The sequence below is a fragment of the Pelodiscus sinensis genome, chromosome 5, assembly GCF_049634645.1.
Source record: "Pelodiscus sinensis isolate JC-2024 chromosome 5, ASM4963464v1, whole genome shotgun sequence".
Taxonomy (NCBI): domain Eukaryota; kingdom Metazoa; phylum Chordata; order Testudines; family Trionychidae; genus Pelodiscus; species Pelodiscus sinensis.
In genome coordinates, this window is record NC_134715.1 from 76,971,135 (window position 1) to 76,997,402 (window position 26,268).

General features: G+C 39.4%; 1 protein-coding gene and 1 long non-coding RNA gene across 9 annotated transcripts in view; one reads left to right on the plus strand and one right to left on the minus strand.

Moving 5' to 3' along the window:
• LOC112546681 (uncharacterized) overlaps positions 1-26,268 on the plus strand; it is a 141,124-nt gene that overhangs the window by 92,109 nt on the left and 22,747 nt on the right. The window lies entirely within an intron of this gene.
• The window catches only part of SORBS2 (sorbin and SH3 domain containing 2), a 261,132-nt gene that overhangs the window by 13,388 nt on the left and 221,476 nt on the right, over positions 1-26,268 (minus strand). For 6 of the 8 annotated variants that reach the window (XM_075930310.1, XM_075930312.1, XM_075930311.1 and 3 more), the window contains 5 exons: positions 22,901-22,989; positions 21,535-21,581; positions 15,784-15,898; positions 15,566-15,694; positions 11,380-11,583 (listed from right to left, as the gene is read on the minus strand). In XM_075930310.1, the coding sequence (XP_075786425.1) occupies positions 11,380-11,583; positions 15,566-15,694; positions 15,784-15,898; positions 21,535-21,581; positions 22,901-22,989 (584 nt within the window). Of the gene's footprint in view, positions 1-2,448; positions 2,641-4,643; positions 5,451-11,379; positions 11,584-15,565; positions 15,695-15,783; positions 15,899-21,534; positions 21,582-22,900; positions 22,993-26,268 lie in introns of all 8 variants that reach the window. The other 2 variants (XM_075930308.1, XM_075930309.1) reach the window with 2 other exon arrangements.

The following is a 26,268-nucleotide window of genomic DNA, read 5'->3' on the forward strand; positions in this document are numbered from 1 at the left end:
CTTGTTTAAATCAGTGAAGGATGGTGCCTATGTAAATTAGTTCTAATTGTTTCATGGAAGTCAAAACTTGCCATATACAGAGGATGTGAAGAAAATGAGAATTATTCTTATTGGAAATGTCATCCTTTGGATTTTGTGAAGAGTTGTACTTGAAATGTTTATATATGTACTCAGAGCGAAGAATGGCCTTTTAGAAACCAGCAGAGTAAATAACAAAGAAATGCAACAGTAAACACTAAAGAAGCCTTTTACTGGGGAGCCAAGAATAGAGGAAAAACCTCTTGAAGATCTCCTTTGAAGACTTAAGTCTTATTTCCTCCTTCAGAAAATGAGGGTTTCTACAACATGGAAGAGTCTGTGGTTCCATTTTCAAGCCCTGTAGATATCAAGGGAACAGTTGCAAATCTTGTGCCAGGCCTAGCTCCCTTCGAGGGGCTTCCAAAATGTGACCGATTTACTGCTATATATAGTGGATGTGAAGGAAGTGTTGCATAATGTTCTCCTTCCCCCAAGCCTGCCTGTTTTGTGGGCTGCGCCCTCACTCCCTCACATGCAGGGCTAGGAAAAAGTATTACTAAGGAAATGCCTTCCACTGTGCATGCAAGGGGAGATCTGTTATCAAAGGATTTTTCTATGTATGGCTGCTTTTAAATACATTCTCTCTGCAAGATATAAGGTTCTAAAGGAATGATGACATTAAAGAGATTTTAAGATCAGAGAGCTAAAATAAATGTTCTAGTTTTGTACATTTTTAATGAGACTGGCTTAGACTTAATTTTACTTTCTACTATCATTTCCTGAACACTTTTATGATCACACATGGAAGATTATCAAAGAAACAAAGGGCAGATAAGGCAGCAAACTTTCACTAAAGGTCAATGGGAGTTGGACCCCAAAGACACAGAAGCCTTATCTTCCCTATGAAAAAAGGTGTGTCCTTGAGTTTAACTCAAAGATTAGGCTCCTTCATAGGCCTTAACTTGTATGAAAACTACTAATTGTGTTACGTAGTTATAAGGATTTTACCTTGAATTAGTTTGGATGGGTTAATGTCCTAGCTCACGTGAAAATGCAAACTGCCTCATCTTCATTAGGATTTTACCTCAAGTTAGTTAACAGGTCAGCTAACTTGAACTTAAACTATTCCTCCCTCCCTCCTCTCCCCCCCGCCCCCCCCAGCATGATGGCAAGACCTGTAGCTCCTTTAAAATATTTTTTTTGTACTCCACCAATCTTATTTTCATATAAGGATATTGACAAGCTTCTACAAACATCTGTGATTCAACCTTTTGTCTGACAGACATTAATAGGATATGAATCCTCTAGTATTCCCTTTATCTTGTAAAACAAAGTTGCTCCAAATCTGAGCAACTTTCCCTCACCTTATGTATTTTAGTTTTGTTTGTTGTAATTAGCTGTTGAGAGTTAAACACGTAGCTTCTTAATACAATAACCATTCAGTGTTCAGCATGTCACTCACTGATATACACAAGTGGAATGGGAATAGGAAAGACCCCTTCTTCTGAAATCTAATTCACAGACTAGAAATAGGGTGTTTATGAGAACCAAATGGATCAGTATAATGTTAAGCATTATATTTTTGACTTACTACAAGTTTCTGGGATGTTAGTTCACCTGCCCATTGCTGTGCTCAATCTTTGCCTGCTTATCAGGGGCACAAAGTGGTGTCTCCAGAACAGGTACAGAGGGCTGATCAAAACTATCAAGGTATGTCTACACTTGCACCCTCTTTTGAGAGAGGGATGCAAATGAAAACATTCAAGATTGCAAATGAAGCCGGGACTTAAACAGCCTGTGCTTCATTTGCATATTTGTGCTATGGTGCTATTTTGAAATAGCGCTATTTCAAAATAACAGCCACTGTTAAGACACGGTTATTTCAAGAGAAAACCCTTCTCTCAAAATAACTGGTAAACCTCATTGTATGAAGAATAAGGATTATTTCGAGAGAAGGGTTTTCTCTCGAAATAACTGTGTCTTAACAGCGGCTGTTATTTCAAAATAGTGCTATTTTGAAATAGTGCCATGATGCGAATATGCAACATCTGGAAACTTTTCAGTTATCTAATAACCTAGAGCATGATTCATCTTCTATTACAGTGATCAGAAATCACTGATTGAATTCAATGAGAGCTAGATAAAACTAGTGTGGATTGAGAGACTTGATCTAAAGATTAAAAACTCCCACATCCTTCCCTGAACTATCAAGTCCTTTCATGATATTTTTTCTTAGTTGATGTTACTGCATCTGAAAAAGCACTACCCTGCTTATGACATTTGAGATAACTACATGCTTATATTATGAAATATTAGTATCTGAGAAATTATATTTAAAAATTAAAAAAGCTCAATCTCAGCATCCATCCTTCTATTTGTCAAACATACATGGAGACATGCAGCAATTGACACTTAAGAAGCGCAAGTTACCTTTAATTTTGGTGAGTTTATCTCCTTTTGATAGGAAAGTTTGGAAAGAAGAGGAGGTGAGTGGGGAACAGCAGACTGAGAAGATGTGGAAACAGACAGAGAGAAAGGTGTCTTGGCAGAGTGGAATGGAAGACTAGGAGGAAGATGAGAAGCAGCAGAAGGCCCTTGTGTCTCAGAGGAAAGTGGAGCTGGCTTAAACAGTTAAAAAAGACACATAATCATGCTGTACAACCATCAGTGAAGGACATACAGTGCAGAGTAATATACCACTAACAAGCAATGGCAGAGACAGACCCATAATGGCTATTCTCAGGTTGATGTTACATTCATCACAAGTCAGTTAATCTAATGTTTTGGGGTAAAATCACTTGTAGTCTTAGCATATTCTTCTTACTTCCCACTATTAGCCTGTCTTTAGGTTCAATCATTTGAAAAACACATATATGGGATGGATGTGTATTTCTTGGAATTTCATAACTGTATTCTGGATGGCCCCCTAGTATGTCTGAATTTTGATTTTGCAAGTGCTCAACAATGAAGGCAAAGGAAGGTGCTTAGCACCTCTCCAAGAGCTCACTATCTTGAAGGATTGGGCCCTATGTTTCATTAAAACTTCAAAATGAAACCTGCCTTTAAATATACTATTTATAAGGTGTACTGTTCAGTTAAATTAAGTTCAAATTTTAAAAGTTACCAGAAGAAACATTTAAAAAACCTAATGCTTTATTTTTTTCTGAAATTACAATTAAAGCAGTTGTTCTTAGTTAAACAGCCCCTTAAATCTCTTTCTTGTTGAAACAGAGATATCATTCTCTGTTACTTGGCACCCTTATTTTCCTCAGTTTTCTTTTCTCTGTTAGTTAGCTACCATCACATTAATTCTGACCTGAAAGGCAGAATACATGGCTTTCTTCATTGGATATACTTGCAAAATATATATTTTTAATATTTTTGCTTTTGATAAAGTTAATAAACATTCATTTACTTAAAATATTTTTAACATCTATAATTTTTATACTGGCAGTGTTCCTTAAAATAATCATGGTATGGTTTGTTCTTGTGGTTATACTGTTGTTTTAAAGCCACAAGAACAAGTTATGAGGGCTGTGAAGTTTTATATTTTATCGGGATCACCCATATCTCTAATTTATAGATTGGTATGAACCAGATTGATTGCATGAACTATCTAAGGCTACGTCTACGCTGCAGCCGTTTGTTGGCAGAGACAATGCAAATGAAGTGCTCGCTAGCATGTGCTGTGCTGTTGTTTGCATATCTTTGCCAATGTTTTTTGCTCTTATGCCTCAAAAAAGAAGGTATACAGGATCTTGCACAAAAGGGAGGCTTTGTGCAGAATGGCCCCGTCTACACTGCTTGTTTTTGCGCAAAAACCTCTTCCGCACAAAGCATGGCAAAGATATGCAAATGACAGCATGACAAATGCTAATGAGCACTTAATTTGCATTGTCTCTGCCGACAAAAGGCTGCAGTGTAGACATAGCCTAACTGTTGAAACAAATTTTATATAGGAAAAAGTTACTAAAACTTTCCTGAGAGACACTGAAATTATTATATAAATATTATGTGTTAATTATTTCAGGGCCATATTGTGGCATTTAGACATTGTCATGCATTAGGGTGACTTCTGGAGGGATCATGCCTTAGAAAGCATGTGTTTCATGGTTGTACTTAATCTGGCCCCTAGTTATTAATCAGATTCTGGTGATATGAAGACACTAATCAGATGGCCAAAAGATACATCTGAGACATGAATTGATGAGTCTCTGCAGGCATGCCTTCCTCACTCTTTCAGAAGATTGAAGATAGCCCTGCTTTTCGGAGGTCCCATTCTGTCAGATAATTCAAAGGTAGCACTAATGGGCCTGTGAAGAAAGCTGTGCATTCTGCCTTTCAAATCAGAACTACTGTGATAGAAGCAGAGAAGGGAAGACTGGAGAACACAGGCATCATGTAACTTAGAATGCTATTTCAGTTCAGCAAGAGGGAGATTTAAAATGAGAGTGCCATTATTCATTAAGAATATCATATATAATATGTTTAATTGAATGCAGCCCTAATTATAATACTGCATGCATATGTATAGATACGGCAAAATATTTTAGAAAAGGCTAGACTAATTATACTGTGAGTGAACTGTAGGACTGCAGAAGCTAAATCTTAAGAAATTAAAATACCTCTTTATGGATACTTGATGAACTGTATTCTTCATAAGGGATCATAGTCTCACTCTTAATTGCTATCGGAGATTTTATTCTGTCATGTCTCAGCGTTTCCTCTAAATACAGTCCTGGCATTTGTTCTCTTTTATCAGGTGCATGTCTGTAGAAATATGAATCTTGGCATTTTGGCTGGCCCTCTTGGATTACTGACAGGAGCTCCTCACAGATTTCCTCTTCCTGATCATCAGTTGCTGCTAGCATTCGGGGTGGGGAGCCACATTTAGACAGCTCAGAGACAGCAAAAGCAGTACTCATGGTTCCACATGCTTTTGTAGTATCTGATAAGCTTCTGGTTTCTTTAACAGATGGAGATTCAGTCATCTCTTTCCAATCTTTAAATTTTCTTTCATTCATTTTGATACCATTAGTTATAGGCTTATGTGCTATGTCCTGAAAGTGGATTGTTGGAGGAATTGATACAAAACATACGGGAAAGGGCTGAAGAAGCGATGCAGGATTCTGGAGAGAGGGCTCTGGTGATATAATAGGAACAGAATGACCATCCTTAACTTGACAAGTGATATTAGCAGGGGACATTGGTGCAGACTGGGATGCTGTTAATGCCAAAGAGTTGAGTTCCTCTAGATCACAATGAAAGCTGCCAGGAAAAGGTGGAGGAGTTGGGGCAGGAGTATTTGATGGTTGTAAACCAACAGTCAGTGATAACCATTCACTGGTGACAGCTTGGAGATTTCCTTTATTAGAATCTGACCAAAGAGAGGAATGATATCTGGGAGGTGGGGATGATGATTTGTAAGCCAACTTTAGAAATAAGGAAAAACATAGGAATTAAAAATAAACAAGCAAAAATGACATTGGATTAAATATGAGTAGTTTAAGCAAAAAAAGTTATGTGCCATTTTCTGGGTTATAAGATTATTTCAGTGAGCACAGCTGTCTTAAATAATTAATACATGAATCAGAATAACTGAAAAGATATTTGAAAAGTGAAACTGACATTTAAGCCATAGGCCAAAACCTGATACAAACATCAAGACCAATCTGTATCACAGAGTCATGAACAGAGCCTAAATTTAATCCTCTTGGATTATGTTATTTACTGCTCTGTGCTAGTGGATCTATCACAAGTTGCTAAATGGTACACTCACAACTGCTGTAATTTCCCAAAACCATCATTATTATTCTGAGAAGAATCATACTTTTAAAAACACCTTAGATTAAACACTAATACAAACAGTAAATCCAGATGGTTTTCTTAATATTAATATTTGCTGCACCTTTTTGTGGTGATCTTAAAGAAACATCTTAAATACATTGCATACTTTTATTAAGGCATCAATAACTACATAATGCACTTTTTTTATTTAAAATTGATGCAATTTTGAACAAATAAAATTACATTTTAGTTAAGGTACATTACACTTAAATTTAACTGAATGTAGACAGCAAACAATTAGTTTAAGATGGTGACAGCACTGTACATAGTAATATATTTTGAGTAGCATTACATTATATTGATTGGAGTATCCTTGTGGTAAAATAAAAGTCCTTTTGTAAGAGTGACAGATTGGTGAGTCATACGTACACTGCGTCTGTAGATATCCATTGCTTCAGTAAATACTGAAAATGTATTTTTTGTTACTAGGAATCCTCAAAGTTAAACTTTAATGACAAATATTTTAATCTTCTTGTAAGAATAATCTAAAACAATTTCAGACTGCACATCTCTTTAGTTATCTGGCTATTTTAGATTTTAAATAATACTGTAGAAAAGAAAACAAGGCTTTATTGTTTATATAGAGTTTGAACCCGAGAGTCATAATCTGGGGAAAAGAGGGCAAATTACTTACCTCATAGGGAAGTTTTCTCAAACTTAGATGGCTTTATTTTTGAGAATTTAGGCAGTTCTTTGGCATAGGCTTTTCTGATATGAAGCCCTCTTTGCAAAGTTGATTAGCTCTGAGTATATTTGGTTTTGCCTGCATAATGCAAGCACTATTAAATTAGCCCCATAATTGGAAGAGCCTCTACAGGCAGAAAATGATATAATGGATTAGATGATATTCTTCCTCTTCCTGTTCAGTGGGCTATATAAGTGGAGCCACTGATCATGCTAAATCTGATACCTGATTCGGAATGCTTAAGTTTAATAAAGTTTAATATAATAGAGCTCCAGCTATTCTAAGAAGAGAAGATTTAAGACACTTTCCCCAAACACGTTGCTTCTTCTGAATATATAGAAGAATTAAGAGATGAGAAGTTGGTTTGAGAGATTTTTGTTTTTTTCCTGTTTGTGTCAGTGCAGTTACTGCTGCATAGATTTCCTTGGTCATGTAAAAGACCCTTAAGCTTTTTTCTTAGAAAACAGATAATCACAAACATGCAGGTGTGTAGAAACTGTTCTTGGGCCCTGGTTTCTACCTTGAAAAAATTCTAGAGAGAGGTAACTGACAGAATGTACTGCTGTGTCCACAGTCTACACACTATTGTAATAATTTATGTACAAAGTATATCTTGTATCATTTGAAAATTCAGCTTACTTGTCAACATTGTCCTGATAAAATATGTTTGGTAAAATTGAATGTGACGTTATAATATTCCACTGTAAGGTGTTGTTAACATATGTTCCCAGCTGTTGGCAAACGTGTCTATCTCAAACAAAGGAATATGTGCTCTGCTTCATTTGTATTTATACAGTAAACAGTGCCATTCAGCAGGAAGGGAAGACAAAGAAAGCTCACAGAGGTGAGAAAAAAGCAGTAAGGAACATCTTTCCACATATGCTTTTGGTCTTCTGGTACCCAATTAGAAATGTTTTTCAAAAGGGGGACTGAAACAACAAAACGGAAGGTCAAACACCCCAGTGGAGCCCACTTATCTCTCTCTTTTCTCATCAATTCTCTACATTTGATGGACCAAGGAAGACTTCATTGGATTCTGGGATAAGAGGTCTTGACATAGAGGGTTTGGTCAGTAAGATTGCTGAAAGCATATTGTGAGAAAATTTGCATGAATCTGATATAGTTTAAGTTATACACCAATAGCATTTGCCTTTATTTTCTTGTATCCATTTCTGATTTGTATACCTCATTAGTTGTACTCACTTAGCATCTGTCTTTGGATAACAGAAAACAATAAAGTAAGTTTATTAACTACAAAGTGCCTGGGAAGCTACATTTGGAGTGGCAAATTGTGTACATAATGTTTTTATTAAAGAAATAATGGACTTTATGGCTGTGTCTAGACTGGCAAGTTTTTCTGCAAAAGCACCTGCTTTTGCAGAAAAACTTGCCAGCTATCTACACTGGCCGCTTGAATTTCCGCAAGAACACTGACTTCCTACTGTCTGAAATCAGTGCTTCTTGCGGAAATACTATGCTGTTCCCGTTCGGGCAAAAGTCCTTTTGCACAAAGCTTTTGCGCAAAAGGGCCAGTGTAGACAGCTCAGATTTGTTTTGCGCAAAAAAGCCCCAATCGCAAAAATGGCCATCGGGGCTTTTTTGCGCAAAAGCGCGTCTAAATTGGCACAGACACTTTTCTGCAAAAAGTGCTTTTGCGGAAAAGCGTCCGTGCTAGACGCTCTTTTCCGCAAATGCTTTTAATGGAAAAGTTTTCCGTTAAAAGCATTTGCGGAAAATCATGCCAGTCTAGATGTAGCCTATGTGAATTTGAATTATCCAGTTGATGGCTAGGCAGCACAGGACATACATTGCTAGGAGAAAATCTAGCACTGGGAGTCTGTTGTGGTTACCCCATACTATAAATAAGACTAGTAACAGCCAGTGGTGGCTGGCCGTAGCACTCACATAGTTAGGTGACCTGCATGCTGGAGGCTGTTTGTGACTAATCCAGGCTAGAGGCTACAGCAGAAAGGTATTGCAAAAAGAACTCCAAGTTAGAGGGCAAGGTGACTGTACTCATTAGTCTGGATTGTACCTGCTATGTCACAGTAACTACATTGATATTATCATAAAAATTGGTATAGTGGTGAATAAACCTGAATGGTTCTTATTGTTATATCAGAAACATTAAGTGCCTCTGTCTCTTAGAACTTAGCCATCTATAATTCTCTATAGTTTCAGAGATTTTTTTCAAACTTGCTCATTGCTATTGCTCTTGTGCAGCTCCTATGAAGTGATTAGGAGAAAGAACATGTAATATTGCTAGGTGCGCTATTTCTTTCTGGTCAAGGAGAAATGCTTTTGATACTGAGTGCGGTGTACTGGTCTGAGTGCCACTACAGAGGACACTTAAAGAGAAAAAGAATGAGTGTACTCTACAGCCTTAGCTGAGAGCCAGCTGGCTTTTAGCTCAAGTGGTAGCGGCTCATGCACTAAGCTCAAGAGGACCTAAATTCAGTCCTGTCTGTTGGCATTACACAGTATCAGGGGAAGATCTTGAAGTGGTGTAAATTGCCATAATTGACTGGCTTTTATGGAGTTATGACATTTACAGTAGCTTGTATCTGCCCACTACAGTAGACTTCCAATAATCCGGAACCTATGGGATTTAGGTGGTGCCGGATTATCAAATATGCCAGACTATCAGGAGGTAGTATAAGCAGGTTATATATATACTGTATACATTATATACTGTATATAAAGTGTTCTTACCCCTTTTTATTGTACATTCTGTATACAGTATATTGTAACGTTTTAGTTTTTTTTAAGCCTTTTTTACCCTTTTTGCTCAGTTCAGCTGCTGCCGCTGTTACCTTGTGACTCTTTTTTTTTGCTGAAGCTCACTCACTAGGCTCTTGCCATTTTGATGCCGGATTATCAGGAGTGCCGGACTATTGGATGCCGGACTATTGGAGTTTTACTGTATATCACAAAAAGGACAGTTTGAACTATTCACTGCAAATATGAAGAAACATAGATCAGAGGCAGACATTCTGTTTTATTCTTCAAGCCCTGAAAGAGAGAGACACCCTTCCATACTTTCTCCTGCTTCCAATCTCTCTCTCAAGAGTTGGTCTTTTCTACTTTGAAGTGAGGGAAGATTTATTTAAATATCAAAGAATTATTGGATGACTTTAGCTGAAATGTGAGTCTCATCTGAACTACAGCCTAGCTCTCAATAAAATGATCAGAATCTTAGCAGTGAGTTATGTGATAAAGAGTTGGAATTAGGGAGATCTGGCTGACTACTAAAAAACTTAAATTGTTGCTACCTCTAACCCTAACTCTTAGTAGGCGGGGAAAAAATAGCAGCTGGCATCCTTGTACGACATACATTTGAAGATCAAGAACTATCTCCAGAGCAAGCATATCTCACATTTGATGCTTTTAGTATTTATCCATAGGCACAGAATTCAGGCTTTTCCTTCAAGAACGTATTTTGGTAACAGTTAAGAATCTTTAAAGAATGTTGGGAAGCTTCTCCTATTCTGACATTGTAATTTGGCCCTAATATGAATAACTGTCATATATATGTATGTGTATATAAGAAGCAAGGCAATATATTACTGACATCATGAAACAAAAGATATGCCAATAACTGAACAGAGAGAGTTTACAAACTACACACACACACACACACACACACAGAGACAGAACATACTGTAAAGAGATAAATAAGGACAAATTAATATTTCTAAAGTGTTCTTTCTCTCCTTGATGTTCAGAAGTTTTAGACTGGTATCTCATTAACAGTAACTGAAGCCACATACAATAATCTTCATGCTTCTATTGCCATTAAAGAAACTGTGCAAATCTTTGCAAGAAGGTAGAAATATTTTACCAATTGAGTAATTGATCAAAGTCTGTTCATCATAAAAAAAAGAACAGAACTTCCAATGGAAACCAGCCTTTCTTCCATCAGCTAATATAATTTGTGATGGATGATTTGAGAATGCTCATGAGTAAGTGTAAAAGCTGTAAAGAAATTTGATTTAGGCTATAGCTTTAAAGATTTGAACCTGAACTGTACTGAAGTGTGATGACTGTTGCATCATTCTCACTTAACACAAATGCTATCGTTACAAAATCACCACAAGGAGTCTGCACTATGTCAAAAGTGGATTTTTGGAGAGTGTGAGGCAAAAAGGAGGCAAATCACAGAAAGAAGTCATCATCGATTCCTTGCTTCCATCATCCAAAGACGGACACAGAGAGCAAAGGGCCATTTTTGGCTAGCTTTGTCCTCATGCAAACAGGCCACTCAAGCCACTCTCATGGGTTCTCTGTTTGGGGATTGCAAGATCTTCTCAGCTGTGTCATGAGAAAAGATGTTCATACTGCAACAACAGTTTACTGACTATTACCCGGAATGCTCAAATCTGTTCCAAGTTGTCAAACAAGTTTTGTTTTGGTGCGTTTGATTTGCTAACCAAACTCTGTCTGGCCATGTGCTAAATAACGTAATAGTTAATGACTAGATTTGCAGAGTTTGGGACCCATGAAAGATATTTAAAACATCTTTAGAAATTAAGGCTTTTATGTCCTAGGTTTTATGCTTCACATTTTATAAATTTAGTGAAACCCAGCAAGAGTCTTAAATACCAACTTTGGTGGCATTTTAGTGTATACTAAAAATGTAAAAAATAAAAGGTTATACAATGAAATTTTAGCTATACAAATATGTCTTCAGAAAAAGATCAATTATAAATATGATTTCTGTGGGTGGAATGCTTAACTTTTAAAAATATGCATATTCAAGTATGCATTTAAAAAAAAGATTTACAAGATTAACACATTGTCGGCATGATGAAAAAACAAACCTTCCTTACCTTAGTTGAACTTAAATGGTGTGTTCTATCACTAGAATAACTTTGGGGTATTGGAGGATCAGGATAATCACCAGCACCTTTTGATGCATTCTTTTTGATGACTTCTACATAGGAAACAGGGAAGATGCCTTGTCTGTTGGATCCTGGTATTTTACCTTCATACCAATTTTGATCAACTCTCTTAAGAAGAATTACTCTGTCTCCCTGTAATGCATTATCAAAATTAATCATCAGTGGACAAGTGATAATATAAATTATTCAGAAAATAAAGTTCTCTCTCAATATATCAGAGTATTTTTTCATGGAAGTTCTGTGTGGCCCTGTCAGAGCCTTCAGAATCTGTTCCACTTTTCAAATAGCTTCACATAATGCTAGAATTCCAGCAAGACAGGACCTTGTGCTGGTCTATGAATGCCTTTCCTACACCAGATACTAAATAACAACTGAGGTGCTCTGCTCAGAACTAGATGTCTACCTGGCAGTACACTATTATTCTGCTAGACCCCTTCCTGCAATCAGTAATAGTTACTGTTATATTAATGTAAATGTTTTGCTTGTCACGTTGTTTAGTTTTGTATTTTTCTTGAAAAGCCAATGGGATTAAGAAAAAGGCCATACTACAGTGCTACCAGTACTAGGGATGTGAAGGACTAGTCGACTATCTGATAAGCAAATGCTAGACAGGCTAGACAACTAGTCGCTTCCTGGCCCCTTGCTGCCTCTTTCTGATAGGGGTACCAGTCTCCAGGCTCCATGTGGCGCTGCTGCTTAAAAACATGGCATGCAGCCCAGAGCCAGCTGGGGTGTCCCCAGGACGGCATTTCAAAGTGACAGCACTGTGTGGAACACAGGATCAGATGGGACTCCACCACTGAGTCCAGGCTCCATGTGGCACTGCCACTTTGAAATGCTGCGTAGAGCTTAATATTGGACTCCCCGTGGTGTTTCAAAGCGGCAGTGCAGCATGAGCCCAGGAGTCCCCAGCTGATCCAGGGCACCACAGGGCCATTTTGAAATGCCGCTTTCACCTTTGAAGTGTAGCAACAGCCCTAGGGGGCGCCCTATAGACTCTTACATTATTCAGTTACTCACAATTGAACATCCCTAACCAGTACAATTAGGAACTGATGGAAGCAGAGTATGCCACAAAGCTCAATAGGAATTTCTAGACTAAGATACAATTCAGCCGTGGCACTTAAGAACATGTCCAGATGAGCACATAATCATTTTCATCTTTTCAGCCAGCCTGGGAACTGGATTTCAAAAGTCAGTACTACTCCCTACTTTTCTCCTTATTAAGATTTCTTGGATTCCTGTTTGTTTTATACACCATATGTTGTATCATATCTCCTGCAGGACAACTTTTTTTCCAATCCCCACCCTCCCATCTTGATGTCCTCTTAGATTTATGTGATTTGTTTCTGTTGTTGATTTGTGAATACCATAAAAGCATCTCTAGTTGAAAAAACAAAAAACAAACAAGTGCCAGCTATTCTCTTATTAAAATGAGGCCAGCTGGAGAGCAACTTTTATTAATATAAAATACTGTAGTGATAAGCGGTGTTTATAAATAGAAGCTCACATTGCAATATTAATGTTTTTATATTTACATTAAAAATTAATCCTTCACATCCCTCTTCCTGATTTATTAAGGTACAGGTTGGACCTCACTGGTCTGGCACTCTCAGGACCTGACTTGTCCTGAGCAAGGGGATTTGCCAGACCATGGAAGGTTCCTCCCCTCATGGCCATGCTGCACTGGTCTGTGCTTGCCCCTCTGCTGCCTCAGCCCCCGAGGCTCTTCCAGGCCCAGCTAGTGCTGGGGCCGGAGCACCACGGCTACAGCTGTGCAGCTTGGGCTTAGCTCTACAGCTGCCTGGCTCTGTGGCTGGGACCAGAGCTCTGTAGCCGGGGCAGAGGGATGGGGCTGGAGCTTCACTACCTGGGCCAGAACTTCCTGGCTGCTGCTGGGGTCAGAGCTCCTTGGCCAAGGTTAGGGGCCAGCTCTGCTGGGGCCAAAAATCCTCGCCATGCTGTCAGTCTTCTGCCTCCCCCTTCCTCCTACTCTGGGCTCCCAGCTCAGTCACCGGCGCCCCTTAAAGTGCTCCTGCCTTGCCACCAGACCTCCCTCTTTCTGGGCTCTGTTGTCCAGGAATATCTGTGGTCCATGCTGGACCATGGATATAGCCAGACCAGGGAGACCCGGTTAAAAGAGGTACAACCAGTATACTAAACAAAATATAGGCCTGATCCAACCAGAGTGAAGTCAATGAAAACACTCAGCACCTTCCATGGATGCCCTTTCATTACCAGATCATGTGGGGATTAAACATCTTATAATAAAGATGTTTCACTTGGTGAAATATATTAACATTTAATATCTTGCTATGTCTAATTTGGAATTTTTCAATAAAATGGTTAGATGTATATGTTTGTTTAAGATGTACTTGAAACAGCAAGAATTAGTATTACTATTAGAAAGAAAATATTGGCATTAAATCCAAGAAGAAATATTTGATTAGAAACTTGCACCAATTAAGTCGATATAAGGTACCTTACATTGATATAACTTTGTACTATAGATGAGGGGTGGGAAACCTATAGCCCAGAGGCTGGATGCTTCCCCGAGGCTCTGGACTCTCCCTAGCATTGGGAAAGCCCATGCTTGTGCTCCAGCCCCCCGGCTGTTCCCCTGCAGGGCTGGAGCACACAAAATCTACTAGCCCGGGCCCCTATAGGCTTTGGTGTGCAAGGGAATGTGGGGAGTGTCTTTTTCCTTCTCAGTCGGGAGCCGTCTCAGTTGAGGGTACTGTTTTTTGTTTTGTTTATGCTTCTCATTCGTGTGCAGCTCCCAACTGATTTTTCTGTTTCCCTGCACTCTGTAACCATGAATTACCATAGTCTAAAAGAAAGAAAAGAAAAAACAAACTGCAAATCTTGTTAAACAAGAAGGGGTTTGAAGTAAAAGCTATCCATAAATGGATGGCCAGCATCTAAGTGGAGTGCTGTCCATGAAATACTGGATCACTTCTATGACAGAGGATATTGCTGGGAAACTGTACAGAGGCAATAAGTAACTTGTAAGAAAATGGAATTTAGCTAACGTAGAAATGTGAAGACTGAGATTGTGTCTTTATGTTTATTTTCTGTGTAGCTTGTATTTATTTGCTCTTCCTCACAATTTCATCTTTTAATATCTGATTTTTCTATTAAACTTTAGTTTATTTTTACCCAAAGCAGGTCTCTGGTATGTAAACTGTGGGAAGTAATATGCCAAAGTGAACTGATCACTGCCATGAGGTTTTACTCCTTCAGAGGTGCCAAACCAGAGAAGAAGAGTCTGAATATCTCATAGTTAAGAACTCAGGGAAATAGATCTGGGGGAGCTTGGGATTGGAAAGGGCTGTGGAGCTCAACTGAGAGGAGTAACAAGGCTGGTTGAAGCTAGAGTTGAAACCACTTTGTAGGCTGGCTAGCAATGTCAGAGCTCTGAGTCATAGCAGCATGGTTTTAAGGAACCCAAAGTTATAAGGCAGGCAGTGACAGAATCCCTTATTGGGCTTGATAATCCACAAAATGCCAGAGTTGTTTCCAAAAAAGTCCATATACAAACTGTAACAGGTTTAAAATCTCCTTTTATATATTCAAAACAGTTGGCGCATCTACAAAATTGCAGGTTTCACAACCGTGGTTGAGGAAAGAGGCATTTGAAAAATGTGTACATGGGTAATTTAAATATGACTATGGCTATGTCTAGACTACGATCCTCTTCCCCAAGAGGAAATGCAATGGGACCGCTCATTTGCATATGTCGCACTCATTTTCATTTCCTCCTCGGATCCCTTTTGCGCAAAAAAAGCACTGTGTAGACAGCTCTACACAGCTCTTTTTTTATGGCAATTAGGCAGTTACCTAATTTGTACATGTAACCTGATGTTTGCATGTGTGTATCAGGGAAGTACAACCTAAATACCTGCCTAACACATTTACACCATTCACAAAAGTAGAGCTAGATACCTAGAGATACAAAGTAAAGAAGGTTAATTAAGTATTCTGAAAATATTCTTCTACTAGTATTTCAGAGTAGGAGAAACAACAGCTTTTATGTACACATTTTCAAATTGTGCTAGTTATAAACAGTTATTCAGTATAGATTTTTTTTTCACTGAAGATAACTAGATGTTACCTTTCTCAATGACAGTTCCACATTTGTGTCTGCATTGAAATTATATTTGGCAATAGCTTCTCCAATATCTCCAATTTGTGCTGGGGGAGGTGGCCTGGCAGGCTGTGCTTTTTCAGGGGGACAAAGTTTCTGAAAGGAGAACATGAATTTTTTTTTGCATTATTTCCATGTAATTTGTGCATCTATTTTAATCCCATAAATTAAAACAACATACAAACCTCAACATAAGAAATTGGGAAAATTCCAACTCTCGCATGGTGCTCTCCCTCATACCAGTTTTGATCTATCTTCCTGAGGATATAGATGGTATCTCCTTTCTTAAAGGACAGTTCTCTGTAACAAATTCATTTTAGACAGATATTTTCAGGTTTGGTTAAGATGCTCTAATAACTTCAGAAATTCCAGTGCTGTTCACACACAGTTCAGATCTCAATGTATTTAAGAACATAAATATCTAATGAAGGAGCATCACTGCCATGCTTCGAATCCCTGTGGATGATATATAAATAAAGTCATTGTAAAATGCAGAGTGGTACACGCAATGGAAAGGAGAATCAATTCTGAATCTGAAACCTTGAGTATTTGCGTTTGGATTCTAATGTTGGTCCCTTAAAGAGACAGGCCTGATCTACATCATAGCCCATGGTGGGCAATAATTTTTGATCAAGAGCCACTCCAAGATTTTGGAAAATGGTCAAGAGCTGCACTTCTCGATGGAGAGGGTGCGGGTTTTGCAGAAGGGAGCTTGAGTAGAGGATTGGGATGCAGGAGAGGGTGTGGTGTCTGAGAGGGAGTTTAGGTGAAGTAGGGGATTGTGACCTAGGGCAGGGGATTAGAGTGCTGGGTCTGGAAGGAAGTAGGGGTGCTCAAGGCCCTGGAAGTTTTTCGCCTTCCTCTGTAGCATGGGGCCTGGGTCACTTGTGGGAGGATTCTCTGCATCTTGGGGTCTTTGAACCATCGTTTCAAGGACTTCAATATCTGAGATATAGGTGAGAGGATTATTCTAGCAGTGGGTGAGTGAGATTCTGTGGCCTGCATCATGCAGGGGATCAGACTAGATAATCATAATGGTCTCATCTGCCCTTAAAGTCTTTGAGTATATGAGTGAATTTTGCCCTGGGGGAGGGGTGTAGCAGGGGCTGCAGGGTCATAAGAACATAAGAATGGCCATACTGGGTCAGACCAAAGGTCCATCTAGCCCATAGCCTGTCTGCCGACAGTGGCCAGCACCAGGTGCCCCAGAGGGGGTAGACCAAAGACAATGATCAAGCGATTTGTTTTGTGACATCCATCGCCAGGGACACCATTTCTATCCCCTGGCTAATAGCCTTTTATGGACCTAACCTCCATGAAATTATCTAGCTTCTCTTTAAACTCTGTTATAGACCTAACCTTCACAGCCTCCTTTGGCAAGGAGTTCCACAGGTTGACTCTGCGCTGTGTGAAGAAGAACTTTAGTTTATTAGTTTAAAACCTACTACCCATTAATTTCATTTTGTGTCCTCTAGTTCTTCTATTATGGGAACTAATAAATAACTTTTCTTTATTCACCCTCTCCACAACCACTCATGATTTTATATACCTCTATCATATCCCACTCAGTCTCCTCTTTTCTAAACTGAAAAGTCCCAGTCGCTTTAGCCTCTCTTCATATGAGACCAGTTCCAAACCCCTAATAATTTTAGTTGCACTTTTCTGAACTCTTTCTAAAGCCAAAATATCTTTTTTGAGGTGAGGAGACCACATCTGTACACAGTATTCAAGATGTGGGCGAACCATAGATTTATGCAGGGGCAGTAAGATATTCTGTGTCTTATTTTCTATCCCTTTCTTAATAATTCCTAACATCCTATTTGCCTTTTTGACTGCTGCTGCACACTGTGTGGAAGTTTTCAGAGAATTATCCACGATAACTCCACAATCTCTTTCCTGATTTGTTATAGCCAAATTAGCCCCCATCATACTGTACGTATAGTTGGGGTTATTTTTTCCAATGTGCATTACTTTACACTTATCCACATTAAATTTCATTTGCCATTTTGTTGCCCAATCACTCAGTTTGGTGAGATCTTTTTGAAGTTCTTCACAATCTGCTTCTGTCTTGACTATCTTAAACAGTTTACTATCATCCGCCAACTTTACCACCTCACTGCTTACCCCTTTTTCTGACGTACTTAAAAAACATTTTGCTATTTCTTTTTGAGTTTTTGGCTAGGTGTTCCTCAAAATCTTTTTTTGCTTTTCTTATTATATTTTTACACTTGTTTTGACAGTGTTTATGTTCCTTTCTATTTATCTCACTAGGATTGGACTTCCACTTCTTGAAAGATGCCTTTTTGTCCCTCACTGCTTCTTTTACATGGGGGTTAAGCCATGATGACTCTTTTTTAGGTCTCTTACTAGGTTTTTTAATTTGGGGTATGCATTTAATTTGGGCCTCTATTATGGTGTCTTTAAAAAGTTTCCATGCAGCTTGCAGGCATTTGGCTCTAGTCACTGTGCCTTTTAATTTCTGTTTAACTAACCTCCTCATTTTTGTGTAATCCCCCTTTTTGAAATTAAATGCCAGAGTGCTGGACTGCTGAGGTGTTCTTCCCACCACAGGAATGTTAAATGTTATTATATTATGGTCGCTATTCCCAAGTGGTCCTGTAACAGTTATCTCCTGGACCTGATCCTGTGCTCCACTCAGGGATTAAATCGAGAATTGCCTCTCCCCTTGTGGGTTCCTGTACCAGCTGCTCCAAGAAGCAGTCATTTAAGCCATTGAGAAATTTTCTCTCTGCTTCTCTTCCTGAGGTGACATGTACCCAGTCAATATGGGGATAATTAAAATCCCCCATTATTACAGAGTTTTTTATTTTGGTAGCCTCTCTAATCTCCCTCAGCTTTTCAATGTCAGTATCACTGTCCTGGTCAGGTGGTCGATAATATATCCCTACTGCTAAATTTTTATTATTAGAGTATGGAATTACTATCCATAGTGATTCTATTGAACATGTTGATGCATTTAAGATTTTTTTTTTCATTTGATTCTACATTATCTTTCACATACAGTGCCACTCTGCCACCCACATGGCCTGCTGTATCCTTCAGATATATTTTATATCCCGGTAAGATTGTGTCCCACAGATCTCCCTTATTCCACCAGGTTTCAGTGATGCCTATTATGTCAATCTCCTCTTTTAATACGAGGTACTCTAGTTCACCCATCTTATTAGTCAGACTCCTAGCATCTGTGTAGAAGCACTTTAAAAAATTGTCACTGTTTATTTGTCTGCCCTTCCCTGATGCATTGGATTCCTTTATATGCGGTTGTTTGTCTGCTCTGGCCATGGTTTGTCCTCTCCCCGCCTCTCTTTCTGACGACAGCCTAGAGAATCTCTATCAATGGATTCTCCTCTAAGAGAAATCTCCATCTGATTTATGTGGTTCACCGCACCAATTGGCTTTCCTCCATTTCTTAGTTTCCATTTCTGCTCTTCGGCCTTTTTAATGTTTAGTGCCAGCAGTCTGGTTCCACCCTGGTTTAGGTGGAGCCCATCCTTCCTGTATAGACTCCCCCTCTCCCAAAATTGTCCCCAGTTCCTAATAAATCTTATCCCTTCTTCCCTACACCATCGTCTCATCCACGCATTGAGACTCAAGCTCTGCCTGCCTACCTGGCCCTGCGCGTGGAACTGGAAGCATTTCCGAGAATGCTAACATAGAGGTCCTGGATTTCAGTCTCTTTCCTAGCAACCTAAATTTGGCCTCCAGGACATCTCTCCTACCCTTCCCTACATCATTGGTACCTACATGTACCATGACCATTGGCTCCTCCCCAGCACTGCACATAAGTCTATTTAGATGCCTCGAGAGATCCTCAACCTTTGCACCAGGCAGGCACGTCACCATACAGTTCTCCCGGTCATCACAAACCCAACTATCTAGGTTTCTAACAATCGAATCACCCACTACTAACACCTGCCTCTTCCTAACAACTGGCATTCCCTCCCCCTCAGAGGTATCTCTAGTGCGGAACACAGGAAGTTTTTATTAAAACCTTTAAACTAAAGTATAAAGACTGGCAAGAGTACCTTGGCCCCTTCCCAACTCCCTCTCAAAACTCCCTGTTTCCTGCTCCTGTTCACAAGCTCCCTGGTTGCTGACTCACAGCTTTATAAAGCCCTGGTAGCACCGCCCCCTGACTAACGCTCAGCCAATTAACAGAGGGAATTGGCTGGAAGGGAATTGTGATCCGGGGCAGTGTGCAGAGGATTTGGGTAGTGACCTGCAGAGGGAGGTTTATGAGCTGGGGCCGGGAGTTAAGAAGTAGGAGGGTCTGGGATGCAAGAGGCAGGGGCTGAGGTACCACTCTGACTGGCCAGAATTTACTTACCTTAGGCAGCTGCCAGCCACCAGTTCAACAGGATCCCTGAGGTAGGCCCTCTCTTGCAGCAGTCTCAGCCATATGGGTACCCTCCATGTGCTTGCTGCTCAGGGCCACACATCCCTGCGGGGCAAGAGACTTCACGCATGCTCCCCTGCCCCATGGCCAATCAGGGCAAGGGAGCATGTGAAGTCTCAGACCTCTGCCAGTCTCACATGGTGCCTAGAGGGAACCAACCACCAGCTGTTCTGAACAGCTTGCAGCTCCCTCTATGCATCCCATGCCTCTGGGGGGAGGGGAGAAAAGGAGATTTTGCATGCTCTCAGGCCAATCATTGCAGCTGGGGGCATGCGAGTGCATGAAATCTCTCACTCATTGCCAGGGTTGTGCGGCACATAGACAGAGCCACAAGCTGTTCATAACGGCTGGCAGTCCTGTCTATGCACCGCACAACCCTGGCAGGGGGCAAGAGAATTTGTGCACTCCCCTGCCCTGTGCAAACTCTCTCACCCCCAGCCAGCCATTCTGATCAGCTCACGGCTCTGTCTATGATGATTGCCCTGGGGGCAGGGAAACATGTAAAATCTCCTCCTACTTTCCACCGCCAGGGGCACATGGCCTGTAGAGAAAACGGCCAGCTGTTTTGAACAGCTTGTGGTTCCATCTGTGTGACTCGTGCCCCGGGTGGTGCAGGGGGAGGAGACTTCTTACACCAATCAGGGCCTGTGGGCGGTAGCAAGAGACTTCGTGCACTCCCTGCAGGACATGGGCTAGATCAAACAGCTTGGCAGGCCGGATCGTGCCTACCCCTATCCACATAGCCATAAATACTTGTGGATCTGCATGCAAGCTTTGTCTCTTCTGTTCCACCTGTGTGGATGCTACTTGGTTCATAGGTGGGTAAGAGAGCCGTCTGGTGCTCCCTTTTATAAAAGCAGAAAAGTGCACTACACATCATATTCCTCCCATTATCCTACCAACAAGATGTCTCAGGCAATCTCCTATCCTGACCTACTCAGCCCATTCTGTATGGTTCCCTGGTATAAAGAACAGAATTATGTTCTGTATAAACAACTATTAAGTCTATTGTGCATGAATATTCAACAGCTAACTTTGTGTCAGTTATTAATACAGGCCACAGTCCTTTAAATTTAGGTCAAAAAGGCATTGAAAGACATACTGAAAGATCTGTGTCACTGTTTAAATGTAAAGGATAATAGGGTAGCTTTTCAATAGTTTTTTATCTCAACTGTTTGTAATAGTCTAAGAAATACAGGTTTTTTTGCTGAGAACGCATAGCCACTGCCACATTTGAACAAACATGAAGTATTTCATCATTCAAACATTTTAAAAATGAAATGGCTTCTTACACAGCTTGTCTATGGGCTACTACTTTGGGAGAGTAGAGTTCTGAGTAGGCTTTTTTGGGCTGGTATCCCCCAACAGAAATGTACTGCTAACATTGCTACAATCTTTGGTCAATGGCTAGAACAAGTAAGATAGGCGTTAAAAGGATAGGTGTCTGAGAGAGTTATTAAATAAGTTGCTCTTGCATTCATATTTAGTCTTAACTAAATAACAAAACTTTAATACTTACTTAGAGGTCTGAGCCTTAAAGTCATATACAGCTCGAGCTGGCAGCCTCTGAAAAGCAGGCAAAGTGATTAATACTTATATATAATATAACTATATTATAAAAATAATGATTTGCCTATTAAAATAAAGATGTTCAAAGATAGGTGCCTGAAATTTTTAAATCCATATTTAAGCATGTACACACATGGATTTATTTTCAAAAGCATGCGGGGCCCTCTGAAATAAATGGGAATTGCTGAGTGCTCAGTACTTTTAAAAATAGTACCACATATTTAGGCACCTAAGAATAATTGGAAGAATCTAATGTAGGTAGACTTTTTAATATTTTTACTTTTCTTTTTAATGTTAAAATCTAGCATGCTTCTGCAATGTTTCAAATTATACTTGCTGTAATAGAAGTTCACCACTTTAAATAAAGGTGCACTGTTGACTTGCTTTTTTGTTAAATTGACTAATTTCAATTCAATTTTCTGATAAAGCCCCTTTAAATAGTATATCTTTAATTTTTAAAAGTGTTTTAATGATTGTTCTGCTCAAAGATGATTTTTAAATTAATTTTTTGGCCAGATGCAGGAGTCTCACCATCAATCATGCTTCGGCCCATCCCTCTTCTCCTTCCTTTTTTCTCTCTGAATACTCTTGACTATTGCCTTTTCAGGTACAGCTTTGCTGTTGCTGCAGCTAGACTGAAGAAAAGCTATGCTGGCATTTCATGCTGCCTTTATGATGTCTCTCTGTTTCTAAGGTTGTAATATTGTTTGCGTGTGAGGCATAAGCAAAGCATAAGCAATCACTATATAATTAGATTAATTAAAATTTTCTGCCACAGAAATTAGGGACAGTGCTTAAAATATTTAAACAGCTCTGACATAAGAAAAAAATAAGTGATTCGGGAGCAGAAATCTTCCTGGTAGCTCAGTAACTATCTGAGGCAATTACTGAAGGTATATTGGTCTGCATAGTCATTGGCTTTCATTAGAGTCTTCACAGTTAGAATTGGCATTTTCCTCTAGATTCTTGTCCTATCTATTTGTCAGTTCTGACATAAATTATCAGTAGATCCCCTATAGGAGTGTCCTTGCCATTTAAACATCAACAGAAAGTACAGTTTAATCTTAACATTTAACATTGTACTTACAAAGATTAAAACAATCATTAAAGAAAGGTAAATACGTTGTTAACGCAGTAGTACAACAATTTCTATTCTCCCCTTAAATGACTGGTTGTCTAACCGCTCCTATGATCATCATCATCATTACACTTGCTTAGCATCACATAAAACTTCATCATGGAAATGTTTTTGGATTGCCTCATAAATGCTCTTTTGACTTTGGATGATGCTCAGTTATTTATTCCTGATTAAATACCTCTCTGTCTGGAATTCCTCTTCTCTCTCGAGGAGTACATCGGCCCACATCAGTCAAAGCAGAAGAATAGTTCCCACGTGACTCCTGGTCTACTGCAAATAAAATACATTGCATGAATCTCAAGACTGAAGCAAGTTAATTTTGGAGTTGTGCTTCATTTTATTTAAAAGGGGCACTACATCTAAAAATGGAGAGGTTGGTTCTACTCATTCCCCTTTAACAGAAAAATTACATGCCATTAATGATTATTAAAATATTCTTTTAAAAGAAAAAAAAACAAAGACAGTAAATCCCAACTACAACTATCTAGATGATCTACAATACAGCTTGTATATAATTTCTGCACTACCAACATAAACAAATACATTTTGGGTTCATATGGTAGACCCAAGGTGTATAACCTGTAAAAACAACAGTAGGTACTAAACATCATATTAGCTAATATACAGCTAGTGGAACAACCGGAGAAAGGGAAATCTGATCACTCTACTGAAAATTCAGAAGGGTTCAACAAACATGTCTGAGCGATAACAATGTAAACACATAATTACATGCATGAAAGATACGTAAAGCATGCCACAATGAGAGAACGATGAACCAGATTTTTTTTTTTTTGGCAATATGGAATTCCCTTTTAGCCGAGGAATTCATTAGGTTGCACGTAGAAAATTAAAAGACTATTATTGTCATTACTCACCAGGCTGAGTGGCATATTTGCAGTAAAGCACAGTTTGGCATTGTCATTATGTGCATATTATTTTAATAAATTTGGAAAAAATCAAATAAAACGAAGAGTTCTTAAATGAAAGTCTTGCACTCAATAGGGTCCTGTGGGCTGCTTGTATGAAATGAAAACAAAGGGAATTATTTCCAGCCTATGGAAATTTTGGGGAGTGAATGAACCATATCCTCTTACTCAGAAGAGTCCCTCTACTGTATTTTCCTAGTGCCACATTGACATAGGCTAGTGAGAATCATGTTTGCTTCTTTTTTACTTGGTTAATATGATCTTTTCCTACCAAGGTTATCCCTCTATCAAGAAGCACTACAAGGAACTCAGAACTGAAAGCATTTAATCCATCACTTGGAGGTCAAACTTCGACTATTATAGGAAAAAAACACACACGTGTGAGCTCAGTGTTTTCTGGTGTACACCACTGTAACCAGCATAGTTCTGAAATGAAAATAAGGTTTGTGGAGCAGAGACAGAGTGAAAAGCTGTATTCAGTGCTTATCATAAGCTTGTATCAAGTACACTGTGGCCACAATTCTGGAAAGCCCTTAAATGCGTTTAAGTGCTTTCCTGGATTACGGGTACTTTCCTGAATGAGGGCCTGTTATCCCTGCACAGTGGGGAGTTAGGATATATGCACTGTAACTTTAAAAGTTTAGTAGAAAACCAGGTAGGAAGGATGCTAGAAATTTTCTGGGAAACTATGAAGTGAAGCAAAGTGAACACTGCAGTTTAAGGAATAGCAATTTATTTCTGTATAGTTCCTTGTTCACAATTCTGAGGACGCTTTCTTTGATTCTTTGTGACATGACATCAGAGTCCCTGCACAGGTGTTCTCTTCCCCTTCTTTCAGTGCAAGTGTGCCTCACAGAAATACAAGTGATCCCATAATATATAGTATGGAGCAATGCATGTATTAGCAAAATGGTTTTGTTTTTTTGAGTTCTGGTAATGAGCCAATGGAACATCCTGATAACATCCATTGTATTTTGTATATTAAGGAACTGAGTGCCACTGCAGTTCTTCCATTATCATCATATCAGGTCTTGCATTGTCATCAAAACTATTATATATGCAAAGGTTATTTTTTTAAGTGTGAATTTCCAATCTGTCAAGGTATGGATCGGTGGTCATTTTATTTAAGCAACCCTAACAGTTACACACAACAGCTTTTTTTTTGTGTTGGAATTGTATATATTTCTATTGGTATTAGTGGGAATTTCTGTCTAATCCATACAGTAGGCATTAAACTGTCCATGGTCTCTTGAATCACCTTTGTGCGTGTGTTAATGTATGTGTCTGAAGAAGGAGCAAAGAAGCAGTAGCCAATGGAAGGGTTACTGACCATGCTACCTGTGCAGGGAAAATGACTAGAGGGATTTAAGGGCAGCATGGCTCAGTAGTTACTTCTTACTGCTGCTTCATAATGTAGTGGTGCACTAAAAGGGCCAAGCTGCTGGAAGGCTGATCACTACTGTCTGGGGAGGAGTACGGCAGAAAGGGATCTAGGGGTCATAGTGGACCACAAGTTGAATATGAGTCAGCACTGTGACACTGTTGCAAAGAAAGCAAACATGATTCTGGGATGCATTAACAGGTGTGTTGTGAGCAAGACCGGAGAAGTCATTCTTCCGCTCTACTCTGCGTTGGTTAGGCCTCAGTCGGAGTATTGTGTCCAGTTCTGGGCACCGCATTTCAGGAAAGATGTGGAAAAACTGGAGAGGGTCCAGAGAAGAGCAACAAGAATGATTAAAGGTCTAGAGAACGTGACCTATGAGGGAAGGCTGAAGGAATTGGGTTTGTTTAGTTTAGGAAAGAGAAGATTGAGGGGGCACATGATAGCAGTTTTCAGATATCTAAAAGGGTGTCCTAAGGAGGAGGGAGAAAACTCGTTCATCTTGGCCTCTGGGAATAGAATAAAGAGCAATGGGCTTAAACTGCAGCAAGGGAGGTTTAGGTTGGACATTAGGAAAAAGTTCCTAACTGTCAGGGTAGTCAAACACTGGAATAAATTGCCCAGGGAGGTTGTAGAATCTCCATCTGTGGAGATATTTAAGAGTAGGTTAGATAAATGTCTATCAGGGATGGTCTAGGCAGTACTTGGTCTTTGATATGAAATCAGTACTTGCCATGAGGGCTGGGGACTGCACTCGACCTCTCGAGGTCCCTTCCATTCCTAGTATTCTATGATTCTACACCTCTGGGGGCTGAAGACAGGTTGATGGTGGTTTAGTCAGTTTCAACCAATATCTTGTCCAGTTTCTGCCCTGGTATTCTAGAGTGTCCCCTCTTCACTTAAATCACATGCATGAAATATAAATTATAATTTAAATCTGTACATATGATGAGGGAATGGAAAGACAGTATTTGGTAGGTCATGTTTGATATGAAATCAGGATTCTAAAGGGAGAGCTGAAACACCATGAATAGTTTGAACATTGTTGTTTCTCAGAGCAAGGGGACCAGTACTCACACAGTTATACTTGCCAATGATAGTAATGTACTTGCTACCTGCTTAGGCCGCTGGACATATCCCATTTCAGACATGATGAATGGATAAGAGAGCCAAGTTATGATATCTTTTACTAGTGAGTCCTAGGGAGAGATCCTGCTCTCCTATTTTCTTGGAGAATAG